Source organism: Delphinus delphis, chromosome 21, assembly GCF_949987515.2.
Source record: "Delphinus delphis chromosome 21, mDelDel1.2, whole genome shotgun sequence".
NCBI lineage: Eukaryota > Metazoa > Chordata > Mammalia > Artiodactyla > Delphinidae > Delphinus > Delphinus delphis.
Genome location: NC_082703.1, coordinates 3,139,189 through 3,157,486, shown reverse-complemented (window position 1 = coordinate 3,157,486; position 18,298 = coordinate 3,139,189). Strand labels below are relative to the sequence as shown.

Sequence of the window (18,298 nt, the reverse complement as noted above, 5' to 3'; positions counted from 1 at the left end):
ACATTAGTGGTACAGCTGGTGAAATTTGATTAAAATCTCCAGATTAGGTAACATGCTTCATTGGTGTTAAATTCCTGATGCGATGACTGTACTGTGGTCAAGTATAAGAACGTCCTTGTTTTTAGGAAATACACACAAATAAGCAGGAATAAAAGGCATTAGCATATGTCTGCAACTTATTCAGGGAAAAAAAAAGGTTCTTAAAAAGTGAAGAACTCCTTTGAATTCCCACTGAACATCATGTAACTTTCTACTACAGTACCTATAACACTTTTTTTTTTTTTTTTTTTTTTTTTACTTATTGTCCGGAAAAGAATATGCCTTCAGAGGTTAAGCAACTTGCCTGAAGTAGAAGTTAGTAAATGACAGACCAAGGCTTGACCTCAGATCTACCTGACTCAAAGCCATACCTGGTTAAATCATAAGACGGTGAAATGCCGAGTAAATGTTTGCTGAATACTTATACTGTTGTCTTTATTTTTCAAAAATACTCTACATAAACAGTCTATTCACTAATGGGTCTCTTAATCCAAAGAGTTTCACCTATGCAACAGGAATCCCCAGCATCAGCCTCATAAATTCTTAATTTCAAGAAAAGAGACAGAACTCAACTTGGCTTACACAGTGAGTTGGTGGCAAAGGAGGAAAAGACAAAAGATAAATAAACACAATCCAAAGGAGCCTTTATGATCTACCCCTGCACTCTTCCAATCTGTTCTTCTGCCATTATCTACACCCTATGTTCGTCACATTTCCCCCCATTTTCAAATCTTCACACTTCTGTTCCTTCTAATTATACGGGACCCCATTCCTTGTCATCCTGATAAACTCCTATACATTCTTAAGACCACCTCAAGTATTATTTCCCCTCAATGAATCCTCCTCTGACCTCCCCAGAAAGAAAGAAGTACATACTTGCCTCCCATACTCCCCAAATTCCATGTATTCTATAATTAAACTTTCACATTAAGGAAATTATCTATTTACAAGTCTCTCCTGGCTAGAGAAGGAATCCTGTCATTTACCTTGGCATCTCTAGCATCTGGCACAGAAGTAGGTTCTGTGTCTGTACATTTGTATCTTGCTACGTGTTAACAAAGGATTAAGGCAGAAGCATTTAATAAATATTTCCTGAATTAATGAATATGTGTTTTATCACTTGAGAGAGGCTTGGTTTTTGTTTGTTGGTAAAATCCTAAACTCTTCTTCATACATAAGACAGAAAATATTGATAAATAAACCAAGCTCATTTGATACTGGTAGTCAAAGCAATGTGTTTATCTGCAAAACCAAAGCAGTTATCATGGGTTTGAAAAGAACACCAGCAAACTATGCACACGCACAAACCACATCTATTTGCAGATCAGATGGATAAATAAATTGCTATTACTGCTTTACCCACAATATAATTAATCTTCTGTTTCTCATCCATGAACAAACTGTTTGTCCCATCTGAATATTCAACTTTACCTGCAGTGCTTGTTCTTGGATATCACGAAATAATTCCATATCTTTCTCAGTCATGATTTCCTGGCTCCCAAAAAGCCGTTCCTCACTTTCTTGTTTGCCGTCCCAGCCATCCTGATTGTCTGCACATTAAGAAAGGGCTCACGTTATTAATGCTACCTTCAGTTTAGTACATGAACTAGAACAAATTTCAAAAGTCTTAATATTATTTATATAAAAGAGAAGAGGATAACATTAAACTGACTCCCAGAAAGATACTAGTCAATAAACAATATGTACATATTATATCTTGCCTTATAATGAAAACCCTGAATTGACTTAAAGCTGCTTAAAAATACTAGCTAAATAACTAAACTTAAACTTCATTAAAAGAGATTATATTTCAGTATATACATACATACATATAAAAGTAGAACAGGGAAAGGGTCTAAGAAGTATGAAGTCTATTTTGAAATAACATGAATATAAAACTTTTAATATGAGTTTAACATGTCAACATGCAAATATTGCTTCTTCATTCTTTGGTAGTATGGATGAAGTTTATGTTATAGCAAGACATAATTTTTATCACTTCAGAGCAAAACAAGGAAATTTTGCTCCTTTTAAAATGCTCAATGATTCCGCAATCTTCATAAGGCCAATACATTCTTATCTCAACAAAAAGATGTATTTCAAATAGCTACTTTAACTGATGCCAAGTACTACCAACTCCCCTCACATTCTGGGTACCCTTTTAAAGCACAAACTCCAAAGCCTGAGTATCACAGGTGGTAATCCTCTGGGTAAGTATGACAAATTATAATAAGCATACACTAAATGATGCACCTTCCTCAAATGGGTAAAGAAATGAGTGAAAGGAGCATTGAGGGATTAAGTAGATCACTATCCTTTGCATTTGAAGATGACACTGATGTGGTCTCACTTCCTCTCTGTATGAGTATGGCTGAAAAAACCCCATTAGTGACAGACAGTTCTCTTTTAAAAATCAATTGCACATACAGTTACTCATTTAGTGTAAGAAGAAGAAGGACAAGGACTCACTCTTGACAATATTCCTAAACTGAAAAATACATATCTAATCTGAAGATATTCTGTGCCTTTAATGCCCCCTAGTGCATGACACAGACGATGCAGGCACAGATCTAGCACAGTATTCCGTAGCATTGTGTCAGATGGTGCAGATTGCTTCTTACACTCTACAATTCATAAAGAAAATGACAGAGCCAATTAAAGCAAAAGCTCATACCAATGCCTAAAGCTCAATACTGGTTCTCCATACACTTTATACATTTGCTCTAATAATTTCTAACACTTTCCAGTAGATTCTTCTAATAATCCACCACCAGTGAAATGGTTAATTCAAAAATGTCTTTTATCACGATCTGCTTTAAGAGATTCCTTCCTAAATCCAACCTAAATGGCTTGCATATTTTCTTAGATAAATGTACTCAGCGTGGCGCTTATCTACAGTCTACATGGCTGATAAAGACATGAAAAGTACTTAAATGCTTAAACTGTAGTTAGTTGATTGCCACTCAGGTGAAAAGCCAATCAATACAGCATAAAAGGGGGGACCTGACAAGGATGAGGATTTTTCTCTCCTGCAGTGGACCAATCAATCATTGATATAAGCAGGAATGATGAAGAAGTGAATACAATCACCAATGGGACACTGCGGGGAAGGAAATAAAAGTTAAGGAAGTCCTTGTAGCACATGAGACACTACAGATTCGGCCCTGTGATCCAAGAGCCCTTTCTAACTTTCTTCACAGGTTAGGCTCTCGCAACTCAATAAGACCAGCTCTAATTATCTGGACAGCTCATCAAAATGTTCTCCTCTGACTTGAATTATCTGCTATACTTTTAACTCTTCTCCACAGATGTTTTCTACTTTGAAAACTAGGGACCTGAGCCTGACACATAAGCAAATGGTGTGAAGCTGTGGTTCTCTTTCTCTCTTTTTAAGTATACTCCATGAAAAATTACAACTGTATTTGCCAAGATCTGAAGTAGAAAAATCAATGACCTCATCATATTTGCATATAATTTGGTCTTTCACTTATGCTCATATCATCAGCATTTTATTGGGTTGGCCCAAAACTTCGTTCAGGCTTGGAAAAACCCAAACGAACTTCTGGGCCAACCCAATATTTACCTATACTCTGCAATTTCCTTCCAGGAATAAAGTAAGCATCTTGATGTTCATCACATCATTTATTTTGTAATTTATGAAATATTACATAAAGTTATCCTTGAGTCAAGGTTATACACCAAATTTCTGTAGGCAGATTCTTTGTGGTTCCACCCAAAAAGCATCTTCTTTTGTCTAAAACTCCTACTTGCCCATTCTCCAACTTCATCTCTAGCCTCTAAGTTCCTGCCACAGTTATCACCTGAGTATCACCTACATACAATACATATCTTTAGCACATTCTTATAGTCCAAGACCAATTTTTAATAATCAAATATGAATCCACTCCAGATAACTATTGTTATTCCAAATAACACACTTCGGAACACTTTTTGTCTCTAAGTGAACAGCTTTTACCTGTGGGCCAATCTGAAGTGCTTGATTTTCTGTTGCCCTTTTTCCTGACTCTATATTGCTCAGAGTAGTCCACCACCTCCCCTCGAGGTTTCCGCCCATCAGGGGAAGGGGTAAAGAATTTGGTAAGGCCATCGATGAGCCCTTTGGTTTTCTTATTGAACTTCAAGGGGACGCTGCCATCTCTGCAGAAGTCCAAGCCATCTATTTGTTCTAGATATCCGTCTTCTGATGACGACGCTGACTGGCTGGAGAGAGTGATTTTACGTTTCCGACCCCTTCCAGGGCCTGTTCGAACTTTGCTGAAGGGACCTTTTGACCTAAAGAATCAGACAGGGAAAAGGGAAACTATTAAAAAGAAATCTTTATATGGTTTCTATTTAATATATAACACACAGTAAATAACCTAAAACTATATTTTAAAAATCTATATTGTTAAGAATATTCCATAAACTGTAAATATTATATGACTAAAAAGTAATGTTATTAGAAACATCTATTTCTGGGAAGCCTTTTCATTTTATAGAGAAAAGAATCCTAGGTCAGGAGTCAGAGGGCATATCTGAGTCATAATTCTACCACTTACTAGCTGCACATCTTGGACAAATCACATTCTCTTTAAACAACAGTGTCTTCATCTATACAATGAGAGTTGTACCAGAGAAAAACTAAGACCTTTCCAGGTATGAAGTCCAAGGATCTCTGCACCAACTCAGAGTTATACTCTTACCTCTAAACATAAGGATGGGTTACTCTCTGCAAGTCAGGAATCAAAAGATCTTTTTACAGGAAAGTTAAAGCTTGATTTAAGATTTAAAATATGAACTACAATACTGGTTCTATGTATTTCAAGCTGCTAATGCCCACTCATTTCAGCTATACCACCTTCGTCTTAAGTGTACAAAGGGTGGGTAAATTCTGTGAGAGGTTGACAGGCCTAAAGACAGTTTACATATCATCAAAGGTGAATTACTGTAAAGATACTCCAAAGAAAAGAGAAAATTAGCTACTTAATCTTGCCCCACCTCCTCCAAACCTAGCCCAGTTTTCTAGTCCACAAGAGATAATTATATCCCTGATTTCTGCTAACAGATGAAAATTCACATTATTTTACTTCAGGACACAGAAATGGGACTTAGCTATGACCTCAGTAGGAGAAGCTATCCAGCAATCTGTACATATGACAGAAATAAACTACTGAGATTACATCAAGAGAAGAATCTGTGAAATGCTTCCATAACGTAATTTTTTTCTTCCTTGTTTTTTAGGTAAAAGAAGCAATCTAAGGTAACGGTTTAGAGCCAGACCTTGGGGCCAGCCTACTGGGGTTTTAACCTCAGTTGAACACTTACTATAAACTATGCAAGTTAATCGTTCTAGACTGCAGTTTCCTCCTTTGAAAAAGGAGAGTACCAGCAGTACCTACTTCACTGGGCTGGTGGGAGAATTAAATGATTTAACACATGTCAAGCACTTAGAACAGTGAGTGCCTTGGTACTTTATTAAGGGCTCAGGAAGAGTTAGCCATTATTATTACATAAAAGTGGCAGCTGTGACAACTGCGTGTCTTTTCGCAGAGCAAACAAGTGAATCCTGTGCTACAGAGAAGACCCTACGCTCTTCTCCCCTCACCTTGCCACAAGTACAACTTACACCGTGTTTTGTTTCTTTAACCTGTTTTTTGGACGTCCTATTGGATTAGCATAGCGCCGTTTTATCTGTGCCGCCTTCTTCTGTAGAAGTTTTCGTCCTTTTTTCCTAGGTCGACATATCTGACATATCCACATGCCTATAAAGAAAGAAAATTCCACATAAAAGCATAATGAACATAAATACAATGAAAGAGTTCAGATACTCTAAGCCAGGAGTTCTTAACCTCTTTCAGGTCAAGGACTCTCATTTGAAAATCTGATAAAAGCCCCCCAGAAAAATAAACATGAAAACATACACACACAAAATTCTACAAACAACTGGAAGAGACTCACAAATATCCTGAAGGCCACACATGGCTGAAGTCCACTGATCCTCACTTTATACCCAGAACCCACATACGGGCTTCTAATTACTGTTCTGCAAGAAAAGAAGCCAGGTTCCCATAGAGGAATGGCTGAGTCCAGGACTGGAGCTGGGAAAATACAAGATAACCTGGAACAGCTTGTGGTGCCAGGAAATAAAGAAGAGCTCAACAGATGATGAAGGCATGTGAAAAGGACCCAGAAGCCAACGTGAAGGAACTCCCAACAGCCAGATCTGGGTCAATCCAGAAAAAAAGGAATAATCACAGCAATGGACTATAAGCCATAGAATAAAATAAATATCCATGAGTCCATAATGATTTGAATAGCTGAATAAATAAATAAGTGGGAGAAAGGGATCACTCTTACTTCTTTTTTTTTGGGTGGGTTTTGTTGTTTTTACATGTCCATTTATTAAACAAGAACTCCTTCATGACAATTTAATACAGTATTTATTAACAATTACTGTTGAGAAAATTATTTCCCCCTACATACAAAAATACAGATTTGAACACTATGAAAACAATCAGGACAAGTACCGTGAAAAACTGGTTCTTCAAAAGAAATAAAGGGGGAAAACTGAGGGTAGCACGAGGCTTTGTCTGCTGCCAGGGACAAACCAACAGGAGCAAAGGCTTTGGGGTCCCCAAGCCACTCCAAATGGATAGAGTCAAACCTGGGAGCCCGTGGGAGCCAGGTGGTGCCCACCCCAGGGCATCCATATCGGCTTCAGAAGCCAGGATGGGAGCTCTGACAGCAAAAACCAAAGTCTGCCAAACAGGCATCACCTCAGATCATCCCACAGCTGGGGATCACTCTTTCTTATAGCAGAATTGCAGTTAGTAAATGTAGAAGAAATGATGGAAATAGAAAACTCATCACTATGTAGACAAACACCACAGTAAAAAGTGGTGCATGCACGAATCAATGACTGATGCTAAAGGAGATACAAAGCAGAAAAGGAGTAACTTTAAGGTGTCTGTCAAGTTTCTCCATTATAATCATGTGATTCAAGTTAACACCACTAGTAATAAGACACACCAGTATAATATACCCCTGTTATGATACACTAAGAGGGCACAACATCACTTCTCTAGTATTCTTGTCAAACTGCATAGCCTCAATCTAATCACGATAAAGCAAGAGACAAACCCAAAACGAAGGACTTTCTACAAAATACTTGGCCAGTATTCTTCAAAAGTGTCAAGGTCAGGAAAGACAAAATCTGAGGAACTGACTGGAAGAGAGTAAGGAAATATGACAACTAAATGTAATGTGACATCCTGGATTGGATTCTCAGGACCAGAAATTCAAATAAGGTCTGTAGATTAATCACATCAGATCAATGTTAGTTTCCTGGTTTCAATAACTGTAAGCTGTTAACATTAGGGGAAGCTGAGTAAAGGGTACAATGAGAACTCTCTATACTATTTGTACTACGTTTCTGTAAATCTGAAATTATTTCAAAATAAAATGTTGCCTGCTTTAAGCTTCCATAAAACTTCTTTTGTAGGCATTAAATACACAGGAATGAAGTCCTAAGAAAATCTTTACTATCTTGAAGGATTCTCAGAAGGCCTTTTTAGGAATAGAAGAGAGAGGTCCACATTTCAAGTAAATGGAAGAGGTAGGAAATGGGGGATACTTATTCTTCCAGTACATATAAGTGTAGGCTCTTCAAAAGGTGACAATCAATAGTGGCACAGAGGGACTCAAGTAAAATCCTAAAGTGGAATAACTTGGCTGTAACTAAGGCTGAGTCCCTTTCCATCAACAGGAAAAAGTTCTTCAAACAGACACATCAAGTATCCCATAAGCGTTTTACTTAAGAAACCTATAAATCACAAAATCCGAGTTGAGAATGGAATTTATGGTAAGACAAAGCAGGGAAGACTAATGATTTTTTTTTTTTTAAGAAACTATAAGCATAGGATAAGATGGAAATCCAACCAACAGGCAACTGTATCCCAACTACATACCTTTCAAGGAACAGGAGTCAAAAGAATAGAATAACATTATTAAGCTGTATTCTTCTGATTTGGGCACCTGTTTGTTTGCAAAATGTTATAAAATTTTTAAGGTTTTCGATAAATCAGAGGTCCTAATAGCTTTAGGCCCCTCAAAAGTGATGAGCTGTGATATAATCAACATGACCTAATACAATTTCACTTCTTCCTTTCAAGAAATAGATATTTCAAACTATTACATAAGGAGGCAAGTATTTTGCCCTCTAGCTATAGAGCTGGCAAAAAATTATAAATGAACACCTTCACCCTCCATGGATACTTAAATAATGAAAACAGAGGAAACTAATAATAAATCCACACCACATAAGAATGTTAGGATGCCTAAACAGAAAGACTATCCCCACCTTTAAGGTGACTGCCCGCTCTCTTCCTACTTATACAACACCAAATAGAAAGATGCAAACTATTCTCTCATCCTAACAAAGCAGATTAAAAAGCGCTTTCACTAACCTGCCCTTTTATATTGCCAGACTGATTTCAGAAAGTATGTCTTACCTTTTGGCATCCGGGTGAGTGGCGGATCACAACACTCCATGTGAAAACCTCGGTCACAGGAATCACAAAAGAGCATGTTATCCTAAAGGAGAGAAAGAACAGTTTGGTTCAACCTTGTGAAACATGTCAGGATCATGACTTCATGAAACCTAGGAAGCTCCTTTCCGTAAAGAAGATGAGTTACCATAACAATGAAAGTTCCCTTAATTTGTATTAGTTGAGTAAACGGACAGCCTGAGTTAGCAAAAAGTTTTGCTTCATCCATCTTTAATAAAGAACTAAAGTTTTATTATTTTTAAGTTTATCCAGTAGCCAGATACAAGCTAACTTTGGTCTGTTTTAATAAAAGAAGAGAAATGGATGACTGTAATTAATATAACTGACCATCCCTAAATGAATACCTCCATATCACTCAAACAAATTTCACGAGTATTTCTTTAAAGTAGCTAGTCTCTCTGCAAACATACAATTAAGGTGCTTTAGAAACTACCTAGATATCATCCAAGTGTCAATGAGCAACTATTCTAAACTAATGATGGAGCTACTGAAGGAGCTACTGTTCTAAATTCTGCTGGACCAAGTGACTGAAAATAACCAACCAAACTTAGAGGAAAATGCCAGTTGTACATTCTACTTATAAATGAAATATTCACATTGGAAGACGAAGATACTCACTGCATTTTTGCCTTGATCTCGACAGGAGCTGCACGTTTTACACTCGATGCACTGCCACCGTAAGGCCTTCACTCTAACCGTTAGCTCAGGGGAAAACTTTAAACAGGATGGATGACCTAATAAGGGGAAAGTTCGCAAACAAAACAATGAAGAATCATTTTGTAACTGTATTAAAGGAATGAGGTAGAAAAAGGCGATTTTCTTAAACCAAAACATCAAGGAAAACAAGAAGCCCCTGGAAGCTTGCCACACACGCCTCATCAGGACTGGGCACTCAATTCAGTTTTATGCGTGCTAAATATATCACCCTCCCCAATTTGAAAATAAAAGCTTGACAAACTCCAAACTTTTATTAAGCCCGCATTAATTAAAGCACTATGTGTGTACACATGCTCCCATGCATATGAATACAAAACATACCTGGGCCATTTCTGGAAGAGTAACACAAAAACTGTTTACAACTGTAACATCCTAGGATATAGAGCTATGAATATTTTGCAGGAAAAGGATTTTACATTTTACTTTATACCCTTCTGTGCTCTCATTTTTAAAACAATAACATGAGTTACTTTTACAACTAAAAAATATATTTTTTAAATGCCATCATTTAAAAGTGAGTTATGGGGCTTCCCTGGTGGCGCAGTGGTTGAGAGTCAGCCTGCCGATGCAGGGGACGCAGGTTCGTGCCCTGGTCCGGGAAGATCCCACATGCCGTGGAGCAGCTGGGCCCGTGAGCCATGGCCGCTGAGTCTGCGCGTCCGGAGCCTGTGCTCCGCAACGAGCGAGACCACAACAGTGGGAGGCCCAGGTACCACAAAAAATAAATAAATAAATAAATAAATGTGAGTTATGTGCTCATGATTTAAGGCACTCAAGCTAAAATTAAAACCTAAGCAATATTTCTATTGTGATCAAAATTAATAGTAACAGAAAAAAAATGTTTCCTCTCCCGAAAATTAGTATCAGTTTGATTCTCAAAAACTTAGGGTAGCCAATTTGCTCTTAACTCTGAAAAGATTTATCCCTTTCCTCTAAAAATTCGTTATGTTTATTTTTCTTCAGTGAGAGAAAGTGTTGGTTAAATTATCTTCTCTCCTCTCTCTTCTATTCCTAAATAATTTTCTCTTTTAAGAGATGATAAGAAATTTATCACCAAAACATCACTAACATCCAAGGAAAATGGAAGAGGTGTAAAAACCTCACCCATAATCTCATCATCCTACAATAGCCATTTTCGTGTCCTACTCTTCCTTTGTAAACTAACTAAAGCCCTTGCATGGTTTTAATTATAGAATATATACGGCTTTGATTTGCTTTTCTTCATTATTTTATTCAAGCAAACTTTATATTTACATTCCTTAAACTGATTATATTCCACTGACTTGACACACTATAACCTACCTGACCATTTCCCTGTTGCAAATATTTAGACAATTACCCGTAACAGTTATTAGATCACTAAAGTGAATTATTTCATGATGATAGATTCTTTCCTTCTTTTAAGTTAATTCCTGAGAATAAATTCCTGAAAGAGGAGTTGGTGAGATGAAATAAACATTGCTATAGCTTGAGAGGTAGACTTGCTCTGCCAAAACATGCTTCAAGTCCTATGATATAATACCCAGTGCCACCAGCAAAGCACAAATACTTCACCACAATTTTATCAGCTCCAGTTTGGGCTCTCTTATCTTTTGAGCTCTATAAAAGCTATAAAGTAACACTTCGCTGCTGCTTTGGTGTGCGCTCCTATTATTATTTGGGTAGAACGTTTTTCACACGCTCAACTCTTAAATTTCTCTCGTGTGAACTGCCTATTCATAGGCTCTGCCCCCAGACTTCACGTTTAGAATGTAAGCACGCGCTCTATACTTTAGAGCTTTTGGCCCCTTGCCATATTTAATGCAATTATTTTTCTCAAACAATTCTTGCTTTTAAAAATTTGGGGTATTTTAGTTCTCAATTTGAAAAATACCAAATTTCGTATACTTGACCATGTCCATACTTTCTTCCTTGGTTATTCTGATAGCCAAGCTCCAAGCAGCCCTCCTGGCAACACCACCAGTTCACGCCCTTGTGTAGTTCTCTCCCACAGCAAACAGGATACTGCTGAGATGACAGCATGACTTCTAAGGTAAGTATAAGACATGCTGCCAATTCCACCTTGCTCCTTCTCTCAGATACCTGCTTGGGGGAATCAGCCGCCACCTGTGGACACTCATGCAGCGCTATGGGAAGGTCCACAGGGCAAAGAGCTGAGGCTTCCTGTCAACAGGCAGCATTAACTTGCCAGCCAGGTAAATGAGTCACCATGAAAGCCTTCAGATGACACAAGCACAGGACCTGCAATCTTAATTGCAACCTCATGAAAGATCCCAAACCAAAACCACCCAGATAAGCCACTCCCTAATTCCTGACCCAAAGAAACAACATGAAATAAACACTGTTTGTTGTTGCTTTTAGCTGCTAAGTTTTGTAGTAATTTATTTCTATAGCAATGGTAACTAATAGTTATCTTACTAGTTCTTTAAAAGTCCCCTCTATAGTAAGATTTTCAAAGTACGCTCTTCCCTATCTTACAGAAACTCCGAGACCACCTCAAATATAATGCTTCTTGGAAGGCAGGGCTACAACACAACCCTCTCCCTGCTCCCATTTCACTCCTACCTCACCTAAAGCAGATTCATTTTCATCTGTTTTATATATTTGAGTTCTCATAAGATTTCTGAAGGGTTCCATTACTAAAATTGTTTGGAAATCACTGTATTGTATGACATATCACTATATTTTTGTCTAACCTTTTATGATTTTATGGTTTATATTAACTGTGAAACCACCCAGAATTCATTTTGGTTTGTGGTATTATGCTGGATATGGTCACCACTACTCAAGATCTCTTCCCACCTCCTTCTAATGCCTTCTATACATAAAAACCGAAAAGCTGAAGACTATACTTCCCAGACTCTCTTGCAGTTAGGCTCTAGATACGAATTAAATTCTACCAATGGGATGTGTTTGAGTGATTTCTGAAAGGCAGTAATGAAGCAAAGACCATCTTCTTCCTGATACTGTTTTCTAATGAAAAGTTATGAAAACGCCAGTGTCTACTCTCCACCTTCATAGCTATCCAGAAGCAGTTGTGACGACGGCCGAATTCAGTATTTCAGCACCAGCTACAGAACTCAACGGTTCTGCAGTACTTCCCACTTCCACCTCTTCCAGATGGAGGCAGATGCAGTGGCTCCCTGGTGGGCCAGTTCTGCAACGTCCCAGGAATCAGTCCTTGAGGCCCAGTCCAGAGCTTGCCTCTTCAGTCCTTCCAACGATCTCACAAAAACCTGATTCTAGTATTAAATTCCTCTCCCGTTGAAGTATGTAGTGTGTTTTCTGCTTTCTGGACTAAATCCTATTTGTTACTGGTATAAAACACTGACTATTAAGCCAATGATTAAAGATACTGCAAAGCCTCTTAAGTTCTTAAAATGCAGACCAAGACTATCTCTGGAATTGACAAATTAGGAGACTCTTTGCAAAACCTTTTTTAGAGCCCAGAGTTTCGCACAGCTCACTAAATTGCAGTGTCAACGCTCTATTTCCCAATGTGACATATGTAAGTTTCTATCAAGAAAAACAAATCTGTTATCATCCTGGTTCTATTCATGAAGCCTGAGGCATAAATCAAGAAAGATAAGTAGTGATTATTAAAGAAACCAGCAATAACTTCTAACTGATTGCTGTGATTTGAACAGATGTTTGATAGTGAAATATAAAGATCAACAGAAAAAAATAAGTCTATGGAAAGCTTTTTATAAAAACAACAATAACAGCTGAGGCCTGATTTAACTTAACTGAATAAAACATTTCAACTATACATTTAAATCCCTCCCTCATCTAGAAGCTCATCTCAGGTACCTAAAACCAGAATCAAATTAAAATGTTCCTTTCTTAAGGACCAAGGGTACAAACTCCAGTCAATCATCCTCTCGCCTGAGGGCACCTGTCACAAGGACACAAGGGCTACATACCACTGTTGCCGCAGTCTGCACAGGAGATTAGTTCCTCTGGCTTCTTTTCTCGGTTTTGGTCTTTTGTACCAAGACAGAAACTACAGATGGGGATTGGTTCAGCAACTGGCTGTAAAGAAAAACACAATTCACTCAGGTACTGGGCTTTTTTTTTAGTATAAATATAAAGACATTACAATTACAGTTGTAAATTCCTTCGAGAGTTACATATAATTTTAGGACAAATGTATCCCCCTCCTGAATTTCCAACAAAGTAGGTGAGTTTTTACCAAGCTGCTTTGGCTGGGCCTTTACAAACAGTCCCCATAGTGACAAGTTTGGTCCAAAAAATCATATCCCAATCATGTTGGTCACTTAGAAACTAAATGATACAGTGTGGATTAGGCAAAGCAAATCCATTACCTAAGATTGAAAACTTCAACTGAATTAAGCACAAGAAATCATAGTATCAGCCCTTAAAAGGCATGTGATGTAGGAGAAAAATAAGATGTTTAATAAGCATAATGAAAGGTAACAGTAAGAGCTCTGTACAAATGGGAAAGATAAATTGCGACTGTGGTTTGGAGGAGAAGGGTTGAACGAGGAAGATAACACACATTAAGTGCCAGTACTTAATACATGTTGCTATGGTATCTTAAGAAGCTTGTCCAAGGACAACAGATAGTAATTGTTAAAAGCAGGTTTAAACCTAGGTCTCTAGGTTCCTCCACAGCACTGGATGGAGAGAAAGGCAATACAGGTAGTGTAAACAAGGTGAACTTCGGTTTGCAGTCTGCCAAGGCTAGTGCTTAAAGGATATGGCTTCCGTGATGAGTGGAGGGAGGAAGACTAGACCACTTCTTTAAGATTGCCACTGAATGTCTTATAAAGAAGTTGGACTTTATCCTGAAGAAAAGACGAACAGGTTACTGAACCAAAAGATGATCAACTGTATTTGACAAAAATAATTCCAGTAGCAATAACGAAGACAAACTGGGGAAAACCTAAAGATAAGGAGAACAATTAAACAGTGATTGCAACAGTCTGGTGAAGACAAGATAAGAAGTTGAACCAAAGCTAAGGGAAAGGAATAGGAAAACATAGCTATGGACTCAGAAACCAGCTAGTTGTGGAAGTGATAGAATAGGAATTAAACATGACTAACTTAACTGAAAAGATGGGAATGTCATCAACTGTGAAAGGTGAGTCATTTTAAAGAAGAAAACCAGGAGGAAAGCAAAGGGATGATGAATCTGATTTCAGGTGTGTTTAGTTGGAGGTACTCTCATTCACCTCTCAACTACATATGCTAAGCATTGTGCAGGACAGTGATACAAACCCCTCAAGATGCTTTTAGTCTACAGGGGAGAACAGATGTTTGCAGGTACTATGATAGGGAAACAAAGGAAGAAGTGACCAAGTAGGGAAAAGTGGTATCAGGGAAGGGCTTCACAGAGGTATCTGACAGGCAGGCATACCTGAAGGGGATGTTCAAAGAAAATATAGAATCATACAGAAATGGATTTGGGAGATGGGAGGTATGAGCTTAGTTTGGGACTTAATGAGGTTAAAATGCCTAAGAAACATCAAAGGGGCAATGCCCATGGATCTGGAGTTCAAGAGAAAAGGTGGTCTGGAAATAAAAATCTGGAAGTCACAGACAGTCAGCCCTCCATATCCGCAGGTTCCACATCCTTGAATTCAACCAACCGTGGATCCTAATCAGTTGAATCTGGAACCCAGACCCTGCAGATACCTTGAGGGCTGACTGCACGTACAAAATGGCAGTAAGGCCATCACAGTTGATGAGTTCTCCCATGGAGAACAGGTGGAAAGAAGAAAGCCAAGGTCAAAACATCAAAATTTAAGGGACTGGCAGAGGAAAAAGCCTGAAAAGGAAATAGACTAGTCAGAGAGTTGGATGGTACATCAACGTAAAAATGTCCAACACAAGCAAACTAACAGTACTGCTCAGCCGAGCGGTGAAATGAGAGATGAACAGCAGGAAGCTGTCGTAACAACTGGGCCTGTGGTAAAGACAACCACAGCCTTTCTTTAAAAAGAAATATGAAAAGGAACCAGGGACTAACGTCGGGAAAGACTTCATCCAGGAGTAGAAACTTGAAGTAACCTCTAAAGAAGGTAGAAGCAAGGTCATGAGGCTTAAGCTTTATGCTGTAGCCTCTAAGCACCACAAGAAGATTTTAACAGAGGAATGGTATGAGTAAGATTTGAAGTTTAGAAAAGTCACTCTGTACGTGGTTGGAAATGGATGGGAAGGGATATGATCTATGATCCAGGGCCTGAGTACCAAGGGCCTGCATTAAGGCACTGATGAAAGGACTGGAGAAGAGACAAAAGAGGTATTTAAAGGTATAACTGGCAGGAACTGCTGGCTAACTGATTTGGGTTAGGAAACACAGTAAGAAGGACGCAAAAGGACTAGAAAGACACCATTAAAGAAGTGAAGAGGCAAAGCCACAGAATGGAAGATATTAACTCACATTTAACCAACAAATGTTCATATCCAGTACTGTATATACAAAGAACTCTTACATGTCAATAAGGAAAAGACAGACAGAAGACTTCAACAGGTACTTTACAACAGAAAATACATATGTAATATACAAGTGGCCAATAAACATAAGAAAAGATGCTCAACCTCACTAGCCATCAAGGAAGTAGATCTTCAAGGATGGCTAAAATTATGAAGACTGGCAATAGTAAGTATTGGTAAGAAAATGGAACAAAAGAAACTCTCTTACCCTGCTGATAGGAATATAAATTGACAAAACCACTCTGAAAACTACTAAAAATAAACACAGCATACCATATGATCCTGCACTTCCACTCCTGGCTATATACCCAAACGAAGTACATACACACAATATATAATAAAGCATACACAAAAATGAGCAGAGCAGCATTATTCATAACACCAAAATCTACTCAAATAAAAACTACCCAAATAACTATCAATGAATGGTTACACAAATAAATTATGTGATATCCTGCTACAGTAGAACATTAAACAGTAATGAAAATAAATTACAGTCAACATATCACAAACAACAGCAAATGAAAGAATAGACCCAGAAGAATACATAATATATCATTTTATTTATATAAAGTTCAAAAATAGTTCTATATTATTGTAAGTCAGGATAGTGATTATACCTTTAGGGAGAAAGAAAGAGGTAATGAATTGGAGAGGGGCTTCTGAGGTATAAATAATGTTACTTTTCTTGACCTGGATGATGGTTTCATGGATCTTAATTAGGAATTAAGGCATACACTTACAATCTGTGTACTTTTCTGAATATATATTTTAATTAGAAAGTTAAATTTAATTATGAACATCTATTGAGGAGGACTGTGGTACCTCTGGAATATTCTGAAAGAAATACCGATGGTGATTTAGACAGTGAAGTTTGGAACTTAGAAAAGAGGCTAGAGATAGATTCAAAAGACATGAGTGTGCAGGTGATAACTGACAATGCCCAGTGAGAGGGTGGAGGTAAGTGGAGTAGGTGGAAGGGGTAGACAGTAAAGGGAGGGGAGTAGAGAAGTGAGACAAAGTCGGGATAGAAGAGCAGCAACATTTAGAAGCATCAGAGGAAAAGCAGGCCAGAAAGGACCAAGACAAAACAGAACCAAGAGAAGTGATGACACAAGAATTTCAAGAAGCAGAGAGCAATCAAAAATCAATGTTGGGAAGATAAAGTAACTACTGGATTCTACAACTGAGAAATAGCTGGAGACCTCACTAAGACAGAGCCCTTCTCAGTGACAGGATAAGAACTGAAGTCATAGGAACCAACAAGCTGCCATGCAGGGACGGAGAGTAGACAGGAGATAGCTAAAAGGAAATGACAAAGGGTTTTGATGTGTTCTAGTTATTTCAAATGAGAAAGACTAAACCTATTTAAATGTGGAAGAGAAGACACACATGGTCCAAGAGATTCAAGAAACAAGAAATAACAGGAACATATTATGTAGTAAGGATTAGGCTACACTGTTCAACATGGCAGGCACTACAACATGTGGCTATTTAAATTTAAAATAAAACTAATTTAATCCCTCAGTCATACCAGCTACATTTAAATTGCCCAAGAGTCACATGTGGCTACTGACTACAGTTTTGGACAGCAAAAATACAGAACTATTTCATCATTACACAAAGTTCTATTGGAAAACACTGGCTTAGAAAAGAGGATGGATTTGTAAGCACAGGTAAAGGGACTGGCCTTCGCAGACAGAATGGTGTAGATGCATACTGCTTGCAGGTGGGATGGTGGGAACAGGGAAAAGTCGAGGATGTTCACTTTCAATAGCCTCATTATTTCTGGAAAATAGGAAATAAAATCACCTGCTATAAGTGGGACAGCGATTGGCTAGACAGACCATGAGAAAGTGATAACTGACAGAGAAAACTGAGAGGTGAGACTGGCTGGGTTTAAGAACAGAGATAACAGCAACAACAGAAAAACCTCCTATCAAAATGGAAATGGACACACATTCCTCAGGCAAGACAGAATCAGCAAAGTATGTATTAACATAGAATAAATTTGAAATACAGAAGAGAAAAGCTGATGAAATCCCTACAAAGTGGCCTCTATATTTTCACTAAAATAGAAGGCTATGTTTTTGCTTAGAGAAGTAGATAGGTATGGGTTTGGGCATTTACAGAGCAGAAAAGTCTGAAAATCTGTGTGGAAAGTGACAGGGAATCACTTCGTGATGGAAAATAAAACTGTCAATCAGCCCTAACCACAAAGCTAAGATAGAGAATCAATGTGTAGTATTTCCAATCAAGAAGGTTGTACAACTTTCCTTAACACCTCTGAAGCCTTGGACTCACAAAATCAGAGAACTGTAGATAGACAAGATAAGCTAAAGGGTGGGAATTCCCCAGAATGCAAATGCAAATATTTCTACAACAGTGGGCCACAAAGTTAAGGCTGGACATCATAAGCAGAACAGGGCCTGACAAACTGAAAGTCTGAGTTAAGGACCAATAGGAATCCTGATCAAATGGAAATAAAGGTCCAGTAGAAAGTAAAAGAAACAGAA

At 38.0% G+C, this 18,298-nt stretch overlaps 1 protein-coding gene across 1 annotated transcript in view; it reads right to left on the bottom strand.

Moving 5' to 3' along the window:
- The window catches only part of KAT6A (lysine acetyltransferase 6A), a 107,372-nt gene that overhangs the window by 38,913 nt on the left and 50,161 nt on the right, over window positions 1–18,298 (bottom strand). Inside the window, exons 3-8 of the mRNA XM_060001514.1 lie at window positions 13,247–13,355; window positions 9,225–9,340; window positions 8,550–8,631; window positions 5,666–5,801; window positions 4,016–4,332; window positions 1,471–1,589 (exon numbers count right to left, since the gene is read on the bottom strand). Of these exons, the coding sequence (XP_059857497.1) occupies window positions 1,471–1,589; window positions 4,016–4,332; window positions 5,666–5,801; window positions 8,550–8,631; window positions 9,225–9,340; window positions 13,247–13,355 (879 nt within the window). The remainder of the gene's footprint in view (window positions 1–1,470; window positions 1,590–4,015; window positions 4,333–5,665; window positions 5,802–8,549; window positions 8,632–9,224; window positions 9,341–13,246; window positions 13,356–18,298) is intronic.